At 38.0% G+C, this 13,078-nt stretch overlaps 1 protein-coding gene across 5 annotated transcripts in view; it reads left to right on the top strand.

The window, feature by feature from the left end:
- Window positions 1–13,078, top strand: part of LOC127961308 (intermembrane lipid transfer protein VPS13C) — a 54,553-nt gene that overhangs the window by 31,208 nt on the left and 10,267 nt on the right. For all 5 annotated transcript variants that reach the window (XM_052560370.1, XM_052560368.1, XM_052560367.1 and 2 more), the window contains 26 exons: window positions 25–172; window positions 346–490; window positions 589–716; window positions 792–952; window positions 1,254–1,507; window positions 1,831–2,048; window positions 2,171–2,263; window positions 3,035–3,487; window positions 3,610–3,765; window positions 4,868–5,126; window positions 5,462–5,622; window positions 5,751–5,872; window positions 6,154–6,451; window positions 6,950–7,339; window positions 7,530–7,634; window positions 7,754–7,915; window positions 7,997–8,122; window positions 8,210–8,343; window positions 10,740–10,866; window positions 10,948–11,183; window positions 11,333–11,477; window positions 11,572–11,712; window positions 11,806–11,887; window positions 11,981–12,050; window positions 12,578–12,689; window positions 12,868–12,981. In XM_052560370.1, the coding sequence (XP_052416330.1) occupies window positions 25–172; window positions 346–490; window positions 589–716; window positions 792–952; window positions 1,254–1,507; window positions 1,831–2,048; window positions 2,171–2,263; window positions 3,035–3,487; window positions 3,610–3,765; window positions 4,868–5,126; window positions 5,462–5,622; window positions 5,751–5,872; window positions 6,154–6,451; window positions 6,950–7,339; window positions 7,530–7,634; window positions 7,754–7,915; window positions 7,997–8,122; window positions 8,210–8,343; window positions 10,740–10,866; window positions 10,948–11,183; window positions 11,333–11,477; window positions 11,572–11,712; window positions 11,806–11,887; window positions 11,981–12,050; window positions 12,578–12,689; window positions 12,868–12,981 (4,540 nt within the window). The remainder of the gene's footprint in view (window positions 1–24; window positions 173–345; window positions 491–588; window positions 717–791; window positions 953–1,253; window positions 1,508–1,830; window positions 2,049–2,170; window positions 2,264–3,034; window positions 3,488–3,609; window positions 3,766–4,867; window positions 5,127–5,461; window positions 5,623–5,750; window positions 5,873–6,153; window positions 6,452–6,949; window positions 7,340–7,529; window positions 7,635–7,753; window positions 7,916–7,996; window positions 8,123–8,209; window positions 8,344–10,739; window positions 10,867–10,947; window positions 11,184–11,332; window positions 11,478–11,571; window positions 11,713–11,805; window positions 11,888–11,980; window positions 12,051–12,577; window positions 12,690–12,867; window positions 12,982–13,078) is intronic.

Below are 13,078 nucleotides of genomic sequence, written 5' to 3'. Positions count from 1 at the left end.
GCTTGGTTGTTTGTTATCCTAAAGAATTTCCATGGAGCAAGACTCAAATCAGCCTAGTTCAAAACTCTTGGAGCCAGTCAATCTGGTTCTGTCTGTTAAACGTAACCTGGCGGCATCATGGTACCAGAAGATGGCTGCCATAGAGGTGGATGGAGATCTGAAGCCCATGAAGGTCTGTTCACATAATGTCAGGACGTCACATTACATGCAGACTTTAAATGAAGCCTGTGGGATTTTGTTTTGTCTGGTTCATTTCTGTGATCTGGTTATAATCAATATAATATAGAGTTGGAGTGATGGTGGGAAAATTAATGAAGGTTGTCAAATTTTCTGACTCCGTTCCAGGTGGCATTGAGTCAAGATGACCTGACTGTCCTTCTGCGGATTTTGATGGAGAACATCGGAGAGGCGAGCAGTGTTCAATCTGACACACCGATCGACTCAGCCCTTAAACAAGAGAGTGTGCTTGTCAGAGCTCGTACAGTGACTGGTGAGGGAAGACGGACACACGCAGATGTTTTGTATAGTTATCCTTCTCCTAGAGGAAAAACTCAGTGGATGGTCTTGATTTGTGCGTGTTTTGTGTAGGCACTGAGATTCTCGTGGAGAAGCTGTCTGAAAGTAAACTGAGGGAGACTGAGCTGCTTGAGAGTGTCAGATTCAGCTTTAATGTGGAGTCCCTTGGGCTTACTCTCTACAGTAATGATCCTGCACAGGTGTGTATGGAGCCTACGGATTCAAGTCCACTGATAAAGAAAGCGAGTGTTATATCTGTGTCCCTCTTTCTTTAGCCCTCTGTACATAAGGAGCCGATGTGTTTAGGTGAATTTATGCTGTGTAAAATGAAGACTTCAGGCAAAATGTCTAGTAACGGTAACATGGAGGTCTCCACCATCCTCACCACATGCACGCTGGATGACAGACGGAGCGGTATTCGGAGAGTCACATCCAGGTGATTTACACATATTTTAGATTAAGATTTTTCATGTCAATTTTATTAAGATTTCACCAAAAAAAAAAAAAAGTGACACTGACTGACAAAATTCAGTTTTTCCATCGCAGAGTTAAAGTGCTTTTTCAAATATAATAAAATGGAAAGGAGCTTTTTAATTGCAATAATATTTCACAATATTACAGTTTCTACTATAACTGTTTTTCGTAAAATAAAAGCATCTGTCATGTCACTTTTTAACATGTTTTTTTCCCCTAATTGCCTCGCCCCTCTAGTCTGATCACATTATTTTTCCTCACAGAATGCTGGGAAGGCGTGATGAGGAGACATCCGAGCCCATGATTGATGTGACATACTGTCAGAGTGCGGAAGAGCGCTCGGTAGTCGCTGTGCTGCAGAAGCTCTATTTGTGTGCTAGCGTGGAGTTCCTGTTGGCTGTGGCTGACTTTTTTGTGCAAGCCCTGCCTACGAGTCCACCTACACCGAGAGACAAATCCAATCAGCTGCCACTCAAATATGTCTCAGAGCCCAAAATCCAGAGTGAACCTAAAGCAGGTATGAATACTGCTGCTAAAAGAATGGTTGTTTCTCACAAGCAGGAAAACCAGGAAATGTCAGGGGATGTCAAAAATGTGATTTCGAAACCTGGAAAATTCAACATAAATTAAAAAAGTTTATGGAAATAGGCAGTATATATGTTTTCTGATCAGTTGTAAATAATTTTTAGCTAACAATGCTTGTGCGTACAATGTCTGTCATTAGAAAGGGCTGGAACTGTCCTGAAAAAGGAATGGAAATGTATTGGTTCAGAAAGTGTTGGAACCCTTCATTTCAGGAAAAATGTATATATTTGATATGTTATCTATCTTCAACTTCAGCTCCAAGAACCAAGCTGAAAGCAGTTGTGGTGGACCCAGAGGTTGTGTTTGTGGCTAACCTGATGAAGGCAGATGCTCCTGCACTGGTGGCTTCATTCCAGTGTGATGTTAGACTGCTGTCTGAAGACACTGGACAGACCATGAAGGCCAACGTCAAAAACCTCAAAGTGCTCGCCTGCCCCTTTATCAGGATGGAGGGTGACAAAGCCGAGACCACCGTATGCTTACTGATGTTTTACTATTTTATCTCTATTGTTACAACAGGAATAAAGATTTATTGCCGTGTGTAATTGCAATTATCTACATTGATTTGCAAATTATTATAATTTTTTTACTGCAGGTGCTGAGACCATGCTCTGTTGAACTTGAGACCAAAATGCCAACCAACGGCCCATTAACCGGTTCAGTAACTGTAGAGGAGGTCATAGTGAAAGTGGGTGCTAGCTCCTTGTCTTATTAATATTTCTGTGAAAGGAACATGTATTATAGCATTTCAAAAGTTTGGGGTTGGTAAGATGTTTTTAAAATAATTCTAATTTATTTGATAAAAAATACAGTAAATATTAAAAATATATATATTTTAATATTCTATTCTATTCTATATAATATAATATAATATTATTTATATATATTTGAAATGTTATATTTAATATATTTTAGCAATAAATATATATTTAATATATTTTTTACATTTAATTATTTGATGGTGAATCTGATTTTTTTTAATAAGCCATTACTTTTTTAATAAGCCATTACGTCTTCAGTGACACACGATTCATCAGAAATCATGCTGATTTGCTGATTTGGTGCTCAAGAAACATTTCTTATTATTGTCAGTGTTAAAAACAGTTCAGTTCATTTTTTTCATTGAGACATCAAGACTCTGTGATGAATAGTAATAGTAATGTAAATCAAAAACTGTGTTTACTGTCACTTTTTGATTTACATATTGCATTCTTGCTTAAGTATTCATTTCTGTTGAAAAATCTTACTGATCTTAAACTTTTAAACTGTAGTATTCTCCCTGTTTTGTTGTGTACCAAGACACTGTTACTGTATTTCAAGATCATGTGAACTTAGTTATTTTCTGTGTAAATATATACAGTACTGTTCAAACATCTCATGTTTTCATTACATATCCCAGGAATAAATAAATCTAATCTGTGTTGAACTAACATTTTTTTTCTCTGTCTTGCTCTCTCAGATCTCTCCTATCATTCTAAACACTGTCATTACCATCACGGCGGCCATGGCACCCAAACCTAAAGAAGAGTCATCAGAGACATCAGATGACCTAAACAGCCTCTGGTCTTTGATTAATGTGGCTAATGCAAACTACTGGTTCCTTGGTGTGGATACAGCCTCCGAGGTCACTGAGAGCTTCAAGGATGTGGACTGCAGTAAGGATGGAGAGAGCTTTGAGATGAAGGTGAAGGTGGTGCAGGTCACGCTGGAGTCCGGTTTGGGGCATCGGACTGTTCCCCTGCTGCTTGCGGAGTCGACATTTACTGGTACTGCTCAGAACTGGTCGTCGTTGCTCAGCGTCTCTGCAGATATGACGCTCGAGGTGAATTACTTCAATGAGGCTCATGCCATTTGGGAGCCACTTCTTGAGAGAGTGGACAGTGGGAGACGAAGGTGGAACCTTAAACTGGATGTAAGCAGAATTGCTTCTCTTTTTTCACTTTTACGTACAAATGTAAATCCACATTCCCAGCCTGTCAGACTGCTTTAAAGGTTGTTCTGTTAGTGATTATTTGTTTGTGTTTCTGTGTGTAGATGAAGAATAACCCTATTCATGATAAAAGTCCAGTTCCTGGGGATGATTTCATTATGTTGCCAGACCCTCGCACAGCCATCACCATATGCTCCAAAGACACCATGAACATCACAGTGTCCAAGTGCTGCCTCAGTGTCTTCAGCAACCTGGCTAAGGTAAACCATTCAGTCCAAAGAACAGCATTGACACACAAAAACCATGCATTTTCTGAGCACGCAATATCATTGTATCATTATTCATTTTTCCCATACATGCAAAATACAGGATTTATGTTACCTGAAATTGAATATGTATTGCTATTTGTTGTTTTCTTTTTACTGGTGTGATATTCACGGGGTGTTAAATGTATACTACTGTTTGAAAGATGGGGTCAGTAGGAAGATTTTTTTTTTTTTAATATATTTTAATCTGCAAGGGCACATTAAATTGATCAAAAATGCCAGTAAATTAATTTAAAATGCTTCAAAAGATTTCTATTTCAAATCATGCTTCACCTTAGAACTATTTAGCCCAAAATCCATAATTTTTTAAAGATATTTAATAATAATAAAAAACATTTCTTGAGCACCAAATCAGCATATAAGAATGATTTCTGAAGGATCATGGGACGCTGAAGTCTGGAGTAATGATGCTGAAATTACTGAACACTCTATTTTAAGGTCTAATTCTGTTAAATATTTGCTTATGAGCATTCATATTATTAGCATACTGACTGTTTATAAGTGCTTATAAAGCACATATTAATGCTTTATTCTGCGTGATCATATTTTAGATTTCTTAATTGAACCCCATCCTTAAAATTAACAACTACCTTTACCATACTAACTATTAATAAACAGCAAATTAGGAGTTTATTGAGGCAAAAGTTGTAGTTAATAACTAGATATTAGTGAGAATTGGTCCCTAAACTAAACTATGACCAGCTTTGCCATCACAGGAATAAATAACATTTTAAAACATGTAATTTAATGATAGGTAAAAATTGATAGCCTGAATGCACTGTAAGTCGCTTTGAATAAAAGTGCCTGCTAAATGCTCAAATTTAATTTAATTTAAAACATATTAAAATAGACAACAGTTATTTTACTTTTTAATAATGTTTTACAATGTTTACTGTATTTTTGATCAAATAAATGCAGTTTTAGTGAGCATAAGAGACTTATTTCCAAAGCAAAAAAAAAAAAAAAAAACTTACCAACCCCAAACCTTTTGTATTGCATGTTATACATAATAAAGATCCAATTTCTCTCTTGTCAGGCTTTCTCAGAGAGCACAGCCTCCACGTTTGACCATTCTCTGAAGGAGAAATCCCCGTACACCATCCGCAATGCATTAGGCATTCCACTCATTGTTCAGCACAGTGCAAACCTGCGCTTGACTGGCTCATCCGCACCGGGTAAACTGCACGAGTTGGCCATGGATAAGAGTGTGGATTTAGAACATACATCCTTTGAGCGTTCATCACGACTGTCTGCCCTGCAAAGACAGGAAAGCTGCTTATTCAATCTCAGCGTAGGTCAGTAACAAGGTCAATATACACCTCGTAAACTGTACAAATGCTTCGGGTTTTGCCTCAAAAACTAGCGAGCTGCCTACCTAGACAGCATTTTTGGGCATAATATGCTCTTAGAAAGTTCAAGCATGTCTGTGCTCTCCAAAAATGCTCTCTTGATAGGTCACTAAGTTTTTAACAGCCTAAATGCCCATACAAAAATAAAGTAAGTCATATCTGGTTATTCTATTTGTTAAATGGCCTAATATTTCTTTTAATATGCTGTATAGTTTACATTTTTAGGTCATGTGATTACAGGTAAATGCAGTACACTAATCCTGATCATAAATGTCCCTCAGTTCCCTCAGGTTACAGTGAGATTTCAAATATCCCTTTGGGTAAGCCTGGCCGTAGACTGTATAATATCAGAGGACCCATGCAACAGCAGGCTGTGTCTGTACTGCTCCAGATCGATGCCAGTGAGGGCAACAAGGTCATCACAGTACGGTCCCCACTACAGGTTCGTCTGCTTACTTTACCTGCAGAGAGCATACATCTTTTCACCTGTCTGGATAAATAAATCCTTAGTGAAAACGACCCTGTTAAAATCATGGCAACGTTGTTTTCTTTTTTTGAATGTGTTTTCAGATAAAGAACCATTTCTGTGTGCCTTTTGCCATTCTGAAGTATTCTCCTGAACTTGGAGTGATGGTGAATGTAGGGGTTGCTGAGCCTGAGAAGGAGTGTCATGTTCCCCTTGAAGCTTACAGGTATAGATGCAGGAGAAGTGTAATTACATATTCTGTTCCAGTCAATTTTGCCCTCAAATGAGTCAGATATCATGAGGAGCAACTGTAAAGTTCTGTGACTCCTGCTGTAGCTGAAAACGTATTATTATGAATATATTATATTATTATGAATATATTTTTTTGCTTGTCTTTCTTATTTGCAGGCAGCGTTTTTGACATCCCTGCACTATACTGTAAAATACATTACCTGTACTTTCTTGCGGTTTATGTTGTAACTTTCCGTGCTCTGTGTATTACTTTAGGAGTCAGTTGTTCTTGCTGCCTGTCGGTCCTTTAGAAGATTTGTATCGTGCATCCACCACATGCATCGCATGGAAGGAGCAGGTTCACGTGAGCTCAGAGGTTAAAGCAGTGCTGCAGTGCCCCGCCATAGACAGCAGCTTCCTGCCACTGGTGGTGAACACACTTGCCGTGCCTGATGACCTCAGCCATATTGCCAGCCATGGGGAAGGGGACTGGGACCCTGCTTATGTCATCCACCTGCACCCAGCTGTCACTCTCAAAAACCTGCTGCCTTACTCAATACGCTACTTGCTGGAGGTGCAGAAAATTGCAGTTTCAGTACACAAATGCTAGAACACATTCGGCATACAGTTTTTCTGAAATGTTGGGGTCTTGTATGATTTTTACTATTTTTTTAATATATTTAAAAAAAAAGTTTTTTTCTTTGATGGCAAAGCTACATTTTCAGCAGCCATAACTGTAGTCCTCAGTGTCACATGATCCTTCAGAAATCACTCTAATGGCTGCTGTTGGTGCTCAAATTTGTACAATTATTTTATTAATAGAAATTTCAAAAGAACAGCTTTTTTTTTTTTTTTTTTTAAAGAAGTCTTTTGTAACATCAATGTCTTTACTGTTCCTTTCAAACTATTTAATGCACCTTGATTGAAAAAATAAATACATTTCTTTCGGGGGAAAAAAAAAATCTGACTGACCCCAAACTTTTGTGCTTTACGTTCATTTTGATTATATAATCAGTATCAGTTTAATATTAGCCAGCGTTCATTTATTAAAACCAAATCCTGTCTCTCACAGGGTTCTGCTGACTTCTATGAGCTTCAGGAGGGCAGTGTGGCGGATGTGCTGAACTCAAATGTTGGTGGTGAAATAATTGAGCTTGTTTTGATCAAGTACCAAGGTCGCAACTGGACTGGACGTATGAGAATTAGCAGAGAAATGCCTGAGTTCTTGTCCGTCTGCTTCACCTGTGACTCACCAGAAGGACTGACCGTGGACCTGTGTGTGCATGTGTCTCGATTAAGCGGCAAAATGGTCCTCTCTGTTTACAGTCCATACTGGATCATCAATAAGACGTCCCGCATCCTGCAATATCGTGCAGAGGATACGTGTGTGAAACACCCATCCGACTTCAGGGATGTCATTCTGTTCTCCTTCAAAAAGAAGAATTTCTTCAGCAAGAATAAGGTTGGATAGGACTCTTTGGCAGTGTTGCTGGATACACCTGTACAGCCATATTAGCCAAATATCATAAATATTCAAATCATGAATGCTGACATGAACTTTAATGTGTTTGGTCTGTAATGACCATAACGCCATGTTTTACCCATAGTTTTTGATAGTTATTCATGAATTTGCATTCTGCTCTTCCTTTCAGCTGCAGCTCTGTGTGTCCACCAGCTCTTGGTCCGATGGCTTCTCGCTGGACACTGTTGGCAGCTATGGATGTGTCCGTTGTCCAGACAAAAACGGCGACTACTTAGTAAAGGCTTTAGACATTTAATGAAATAAGAGTAACTTTAAGTAAACATTAGATGCCAGCAAATGTAATCCAAATGTTAAAATGAAAATTAACTTGTTGGAAATCTCTTTGATGTCCAGGTTGGGGTCAGCATCAAGATGAGCAGCTTTAATCTGACACGGATTGTTACCATGAGTCCTTTCTACACGCTAGTCAATAAGTCCTCGTTTGAGCTGGAGGTCGGAGAGGTGCAAAACAACAATGGTTTCGGCTGCAAGTGGCACTACATCTCCTCCACTGAGGTCAGCGCAGAATTCGGCTTTTATCAAAGGCAGAAGTATTCCCACATTATTTGTGTTGAGTGTATGATTGTGTGTGTACAGTGCTTGCCTTTTTGGCCCGAGGCTAGCACAGGGAAGCTGTGTGTGCGAGTTGTGGGATCTGAATCTAGCTCCAAATCGTTCTTCTTCAACAAGCAGGACAACGGAACTCTGCTGCGCATGGAACAGGTGAACATGATCTGCCTGGAAATATGATGCTAAATATACTTTATTAAACCATATTGATCACTTAATTCTAATGTTGGTTCCCATCAGTGTGGTGGCGTGATAGTGGATGTGAATCTCTCAGACCACTCCACTGTCATCAGCTTCACCGACTACTATGATGGATCTGCACCTGCTTTGGTTATCAATCACACAGCTGCAGCCATTGTCAGCTTCAGGCAGAGGTTAGCACCCCTTCAAGATTTCACTTCGTATAACAGAAGAATGAAAAGTCTGAAGATGTCTAGGGTTGGCACAATAGCTAGGTTTCAGTATTCAATAGTAGCAATACCGCAATTTCACAAATATCTTTACCAGTTTTGATACCATAGCAAAAACTAATTGCTATTAAAAACATTGTTTTATATAAAAGTTAAATATTAATTCTGAAAGTATGTGCAGATAAATATTTGAAGATTAAATTCCCTTGTTTTAATTGATTTATTAAGTCAAAAGGAATAAGACAAAGGAAACACATTGCCTTCAAAATTTCAAAATTGTTCCAAAACATTTCAAATGTTACAGAATATTTAAATAAATTATGTTCTTTTGTACTTTCTATTCATTAAATAATCCTGAAAAAGTATATATCATTATATGTATATATAAAGTATATATATATATATATATATATATATATATATATATATATATATATATATATATATATATATATATATATATATATATATGATTTCTGAAGGATCATGTGACACTATTTGTTTGTTTATTTATTTAAAAATTCAGGTTTGGCATCACAGGAATTAATTACATTTGTAAAAAATATATTTAAATAGAATATGTTTTAGTTTGGTACGACAGCGTTTTAGTGCCACATAAAAATAAAAAAAATCTAAGGTTACGAGATTTAAAGTCGTAATATTTCGATAATAAAGTCGTAATATTTCGACTTTACTCTCGAAATCTTACGACTTTATTATCGAAATATTACGACTTTAAATCTCGAGAATAAAGTCGAAATACTACGAGAATAAATGTTCACATATTTGGAATTTTCAAAAAGAAAACTGAATTGTTTCACATAAATACAGCGATCTGATCATTAAAGATCTTGCAAAAGGCACAAATCTTATTGCTGTTGGGTGGATGGTGCACTACAAATAACAAATGCAATGGAAAATATGAAATATTATTTCCAAGCACACTGTCCCTGCGACTATGACTGTTACGGCCATTTTCAATTGGATCCGAGGCACATGAGTAGTGGCAACCGGATTCCGACCTCAGCCAACAGATCAAGAAAGGCACATATCACTTTTAAAGCAGTTTATTAAAGAGAAGTGAGATGAATATAAGGTGCATTAGCTTCGGAAAGGCCCAAGGCCAAAATAATAAACAAAACTAGTAATAAAATAAAAGTAAGAGGTAATTGACCTGACTACAAAGAAAATAAAAATACAAATGAACTGCCTTAACTCCCTAAACAAAAACACATCACAAAATTAGATCAAAATAAATGGCAGACCCCTCCTATGCTCCCAGAGTGGTCTTAGGATAAACAGAATAAATCACATAGTAAGAACAACAAACAGCAACCACAAAGCTGTTGATGATCTGTTGACGGAGACGGAATCCGGAGCTCCTCACGTCACAGAAGCAAACGCCAAAGTGAGCCCCCGTGTGTTGGTAGTGCCACCCTTTTTATAGTCATCTGCTTCAGGATCCACCAATCACATTCCTTGATGAACAGCCAATACCTGCACACACGCACTCATACAACAAACCAAGACACAAAAATAACAATGCCGGTGATCGTACCAATGACACATGGTATGATTTCTGCTAATAATCCCACATATATTTGTAGTGTATTTTTAAAAAAAAGATGCGTTAAATAAGATAGCTACAGAGCCCCCTGAAGGAATGTTGATTGGTTGTTTGAGAGCTGTTAAGATAAAAGGTTGTTCCTGTTCACTCTGTTAGTAAATATCATATTCTTGATATTAAGATGTTTCCTCGAGTCCTTAAAACTGACTCATCCTCATCCCAGTAAAATGATGCGGACGCTCGGACACAACAATATTCAAATCAATCCAGGTGGCCTGGCAACTTCTCCCCATGCTCTCAAAATAATATAACTTTAATTTCTACGATTTAAATTCTCCAAACATTTCAACTTTATTATCATAGTATTACGACTTTATTCTCGTAACATTTTGACTTTATTCTCGAAGTATTTCGACTTTATTCTCGTAATCTTAGATTTTTGATATTTATTTTTTTCAATGTGGCACTAAAACACAGTCGTAGTTTGGCTAAATTTAAACAGTGTAATGCACAGATTCAATAAATTATTTTCAAACTTTTGTAACCTGGCTGTTTTCATATATCCATTTTATCACCAAGACACCGAGCTATTCAATGTACACCTGCATTATTATAAGGCACAAATGCTCCTTTTTATCAACTGGTGCCAGACTAATGGTACTTTTGACATCTGTACACTAAAGGATTAAGAAGATCACTTATGGAGATCATCTGCTGATTGAGTGTTTTCTTTTGGAGTGTGTGAATATGTTTCCTGTCTGTAATCAGTGTCTGTGTCTCTGTGCTTGTGCAGAGGCTGTGAGGAGTCTTGGGCACTGAGACCAGGTGAAGCTCAGCGTTTTGCATGGGATGATCCAGCAGGGGTGCGGAAGCTTAGCTGGAGCTGTCAAGACCACAGCGGAGAACTGGACCTTGTAAAGGTTAGAGAGGGATGCTGGGTTACTGAATCTTATAATCTGCTAATATTACTGGTTATGTCATTCCCATGTTGATTTCTTTAGGACGAGTGTGGGCAGTTTGCTTATAGCAGCTTAGTTCAGATACACTGGGTGTCTTTCTTGGACGGCCGACAGCGGGTGCTGATCTTCACGGAGGATGTTGGCATAGTCTCAAAAGCCCGACAGGCAGAGGAGCTGGAGCAATTCCAGCAAGAAGTCAACATCTCATTACAGAACCTGGGCCTGTCACTCATCAACAATGACATCAGGCAGGAGATAGCATACGTCGGTATCACCAGGTAACTAAACCCACACCCAGCAACCGTGAGTCTTGCTGTAAACTGATGACTCATTTTTAGTTATTATCGATTTTTAAAGGGGAACATAAATGTCACTCTTGTGCAAGTTGTTTGTCGTTGATTAAGAATGATTGAATTGTGTTTTTAAGTTCTGGAGTGGTTTGGGAGATGAGACCAAAGAACCGCTGGAAGTCCTTTAACCACAAAAACATTGGACTGTTGGAAAAGGCCTATCAGGACTACGTCAACAGCAAGAGTGAACCAGGCTGGACTAAACTAGAAACTGGCCTGGAGGTAATAAAGGATTTTATCGAAATAAAGTCTGATTAGTAAAATAAATACGCTGCTTAGACGTTATCACATTCTTGTTTTGTCTTTATTGAAACAGGTGAACTTTGGAAGATTGCCCATGTTGATGAGACAGCCATTTCCCTGCACTATCAGGAGAAACTTCCTGCCTGGCATTTGTATTGAGTTGAAACAGTCGCCTCATCAAAGGAGTTTACGTGCGCAGCTCCATTGGCTACAGGTAACACCCCCACACAATTCACTTGTTGAATATTACACTTCCGTCATTTTTGGCATTTGTTCAGTTGCTATGTGCACCATTTATTTGTTCCAGGTGGATAATCAGCTGCCGGGAGCTATATTTCCTACTGTGTTTCATCCTGTTCCTCTTCCAAAATCTATTGTTCAAGACTCAGGTACAAGCCCCAGTTAGCAAATGAATGCTCCATCTAAGTGCACATTTAGAGTGAGTGGACATGAACACAATATATCTTACCTTTTATCTTCAGAACCGAAGCCGTTTTTCGACGTTAGCATCATCACAAGGTTTAATGAGCACAGCCAAGTCATGCAGTTTAAGTAAGTGATGGTGCACAGACTACATTATCTGCTCACTGTGTCAAATCTAATAAAATTGTCTCATCATGTCTCACTAAATTAAATTCTGAGTTACACTCAGCAAATCAATTAACTGTATCATATTCTTTAATGAAGTGTGTGAAATCTAAATCTAAACTAATGTATTGTATTAATCCAGTGTTTCTCTTGATCTTAAAAACCAATATACACTTTATAAATTAATACTTTTGTTCAACAAGAATGCTTTAAATCCATCAAAATGACAACAAATATGTGCTTGCTGTTCTTTTGAACTTCCCGTTCATCAAAAAATCCTGAACATTTTCATGATTTTAATTTGTTATAATATTTCACAGTATTACTTGTTTTAAATACAGCCTTGTAGCCTTAGTGAGCATAAAGATGTCTTTCAGAAACATATAAAAAAATCTTATTGATCCCAAAGCCTTTTAATGGTAATGTTACAAAATAGTGTAATAAAGAAAAAGTAGATCCAACCTTTGACTGGTATTGTTTATTTTCTGAAGGTACTTTATGGCATTAGTGCAGGAGATGGCAGTGAAGATCGATCAGGGCTTCTTGGGAGCAATTCTCGCCCTGTTTAACCCAGCTACCACCTCCCAGGATACTAAAGAGAAGGTAACTACTGCTTTTCTCTGACAGGCGTTGTCACATATTTTTACCGATAAACCTAATCTGTAATGAGCACAGTGTTAAACACTTCCTCCGTCATTACAACCTTTTGTTTTTGTGTGACTCTATGCAATGTGACTGAAAACGAGCCTGGAGATGTCAGTTGTGTTTCTCTGTGCTTCAGAATAAGCTGATAGAGAGGGATCTGGAGGCGCTGCAGGCTCAGCTGATGGAGACCTCCATGACAGATGCCTCGGGCCTGAGCTTCTTTGAGCATTTCCACATCTCCCCTATTAAAGTAATGAACCAACACCACTGTCAACTCCAAAACACAGCACATGTTCTCTTCAAGGTCACTTGTCACAGAAAATGTGTAAATGTCATTTATTCCTGTG

Source organism: Carassius gibelio, chromosome B7, assembly GCF_023724105.1.
Source record: "Carassius gibelio isolate Cgi1373 ecotype wild population from Czech Republic chromosome B7, carGib1.2-hapl.c, whole genome shotgun sequence".
Taxonomy (NCBI): domain Eukaryota; kingdom Metazoa; phylum Chordata; class Actinopteri; order Cypriniformes; family Cyprinidae; genus Carassius; species Carassius gibelio.
Note: the sequence above shows the minus strand (reverse complement) of the source record. Positions and strands in the feature narration are given on the sequence as shown.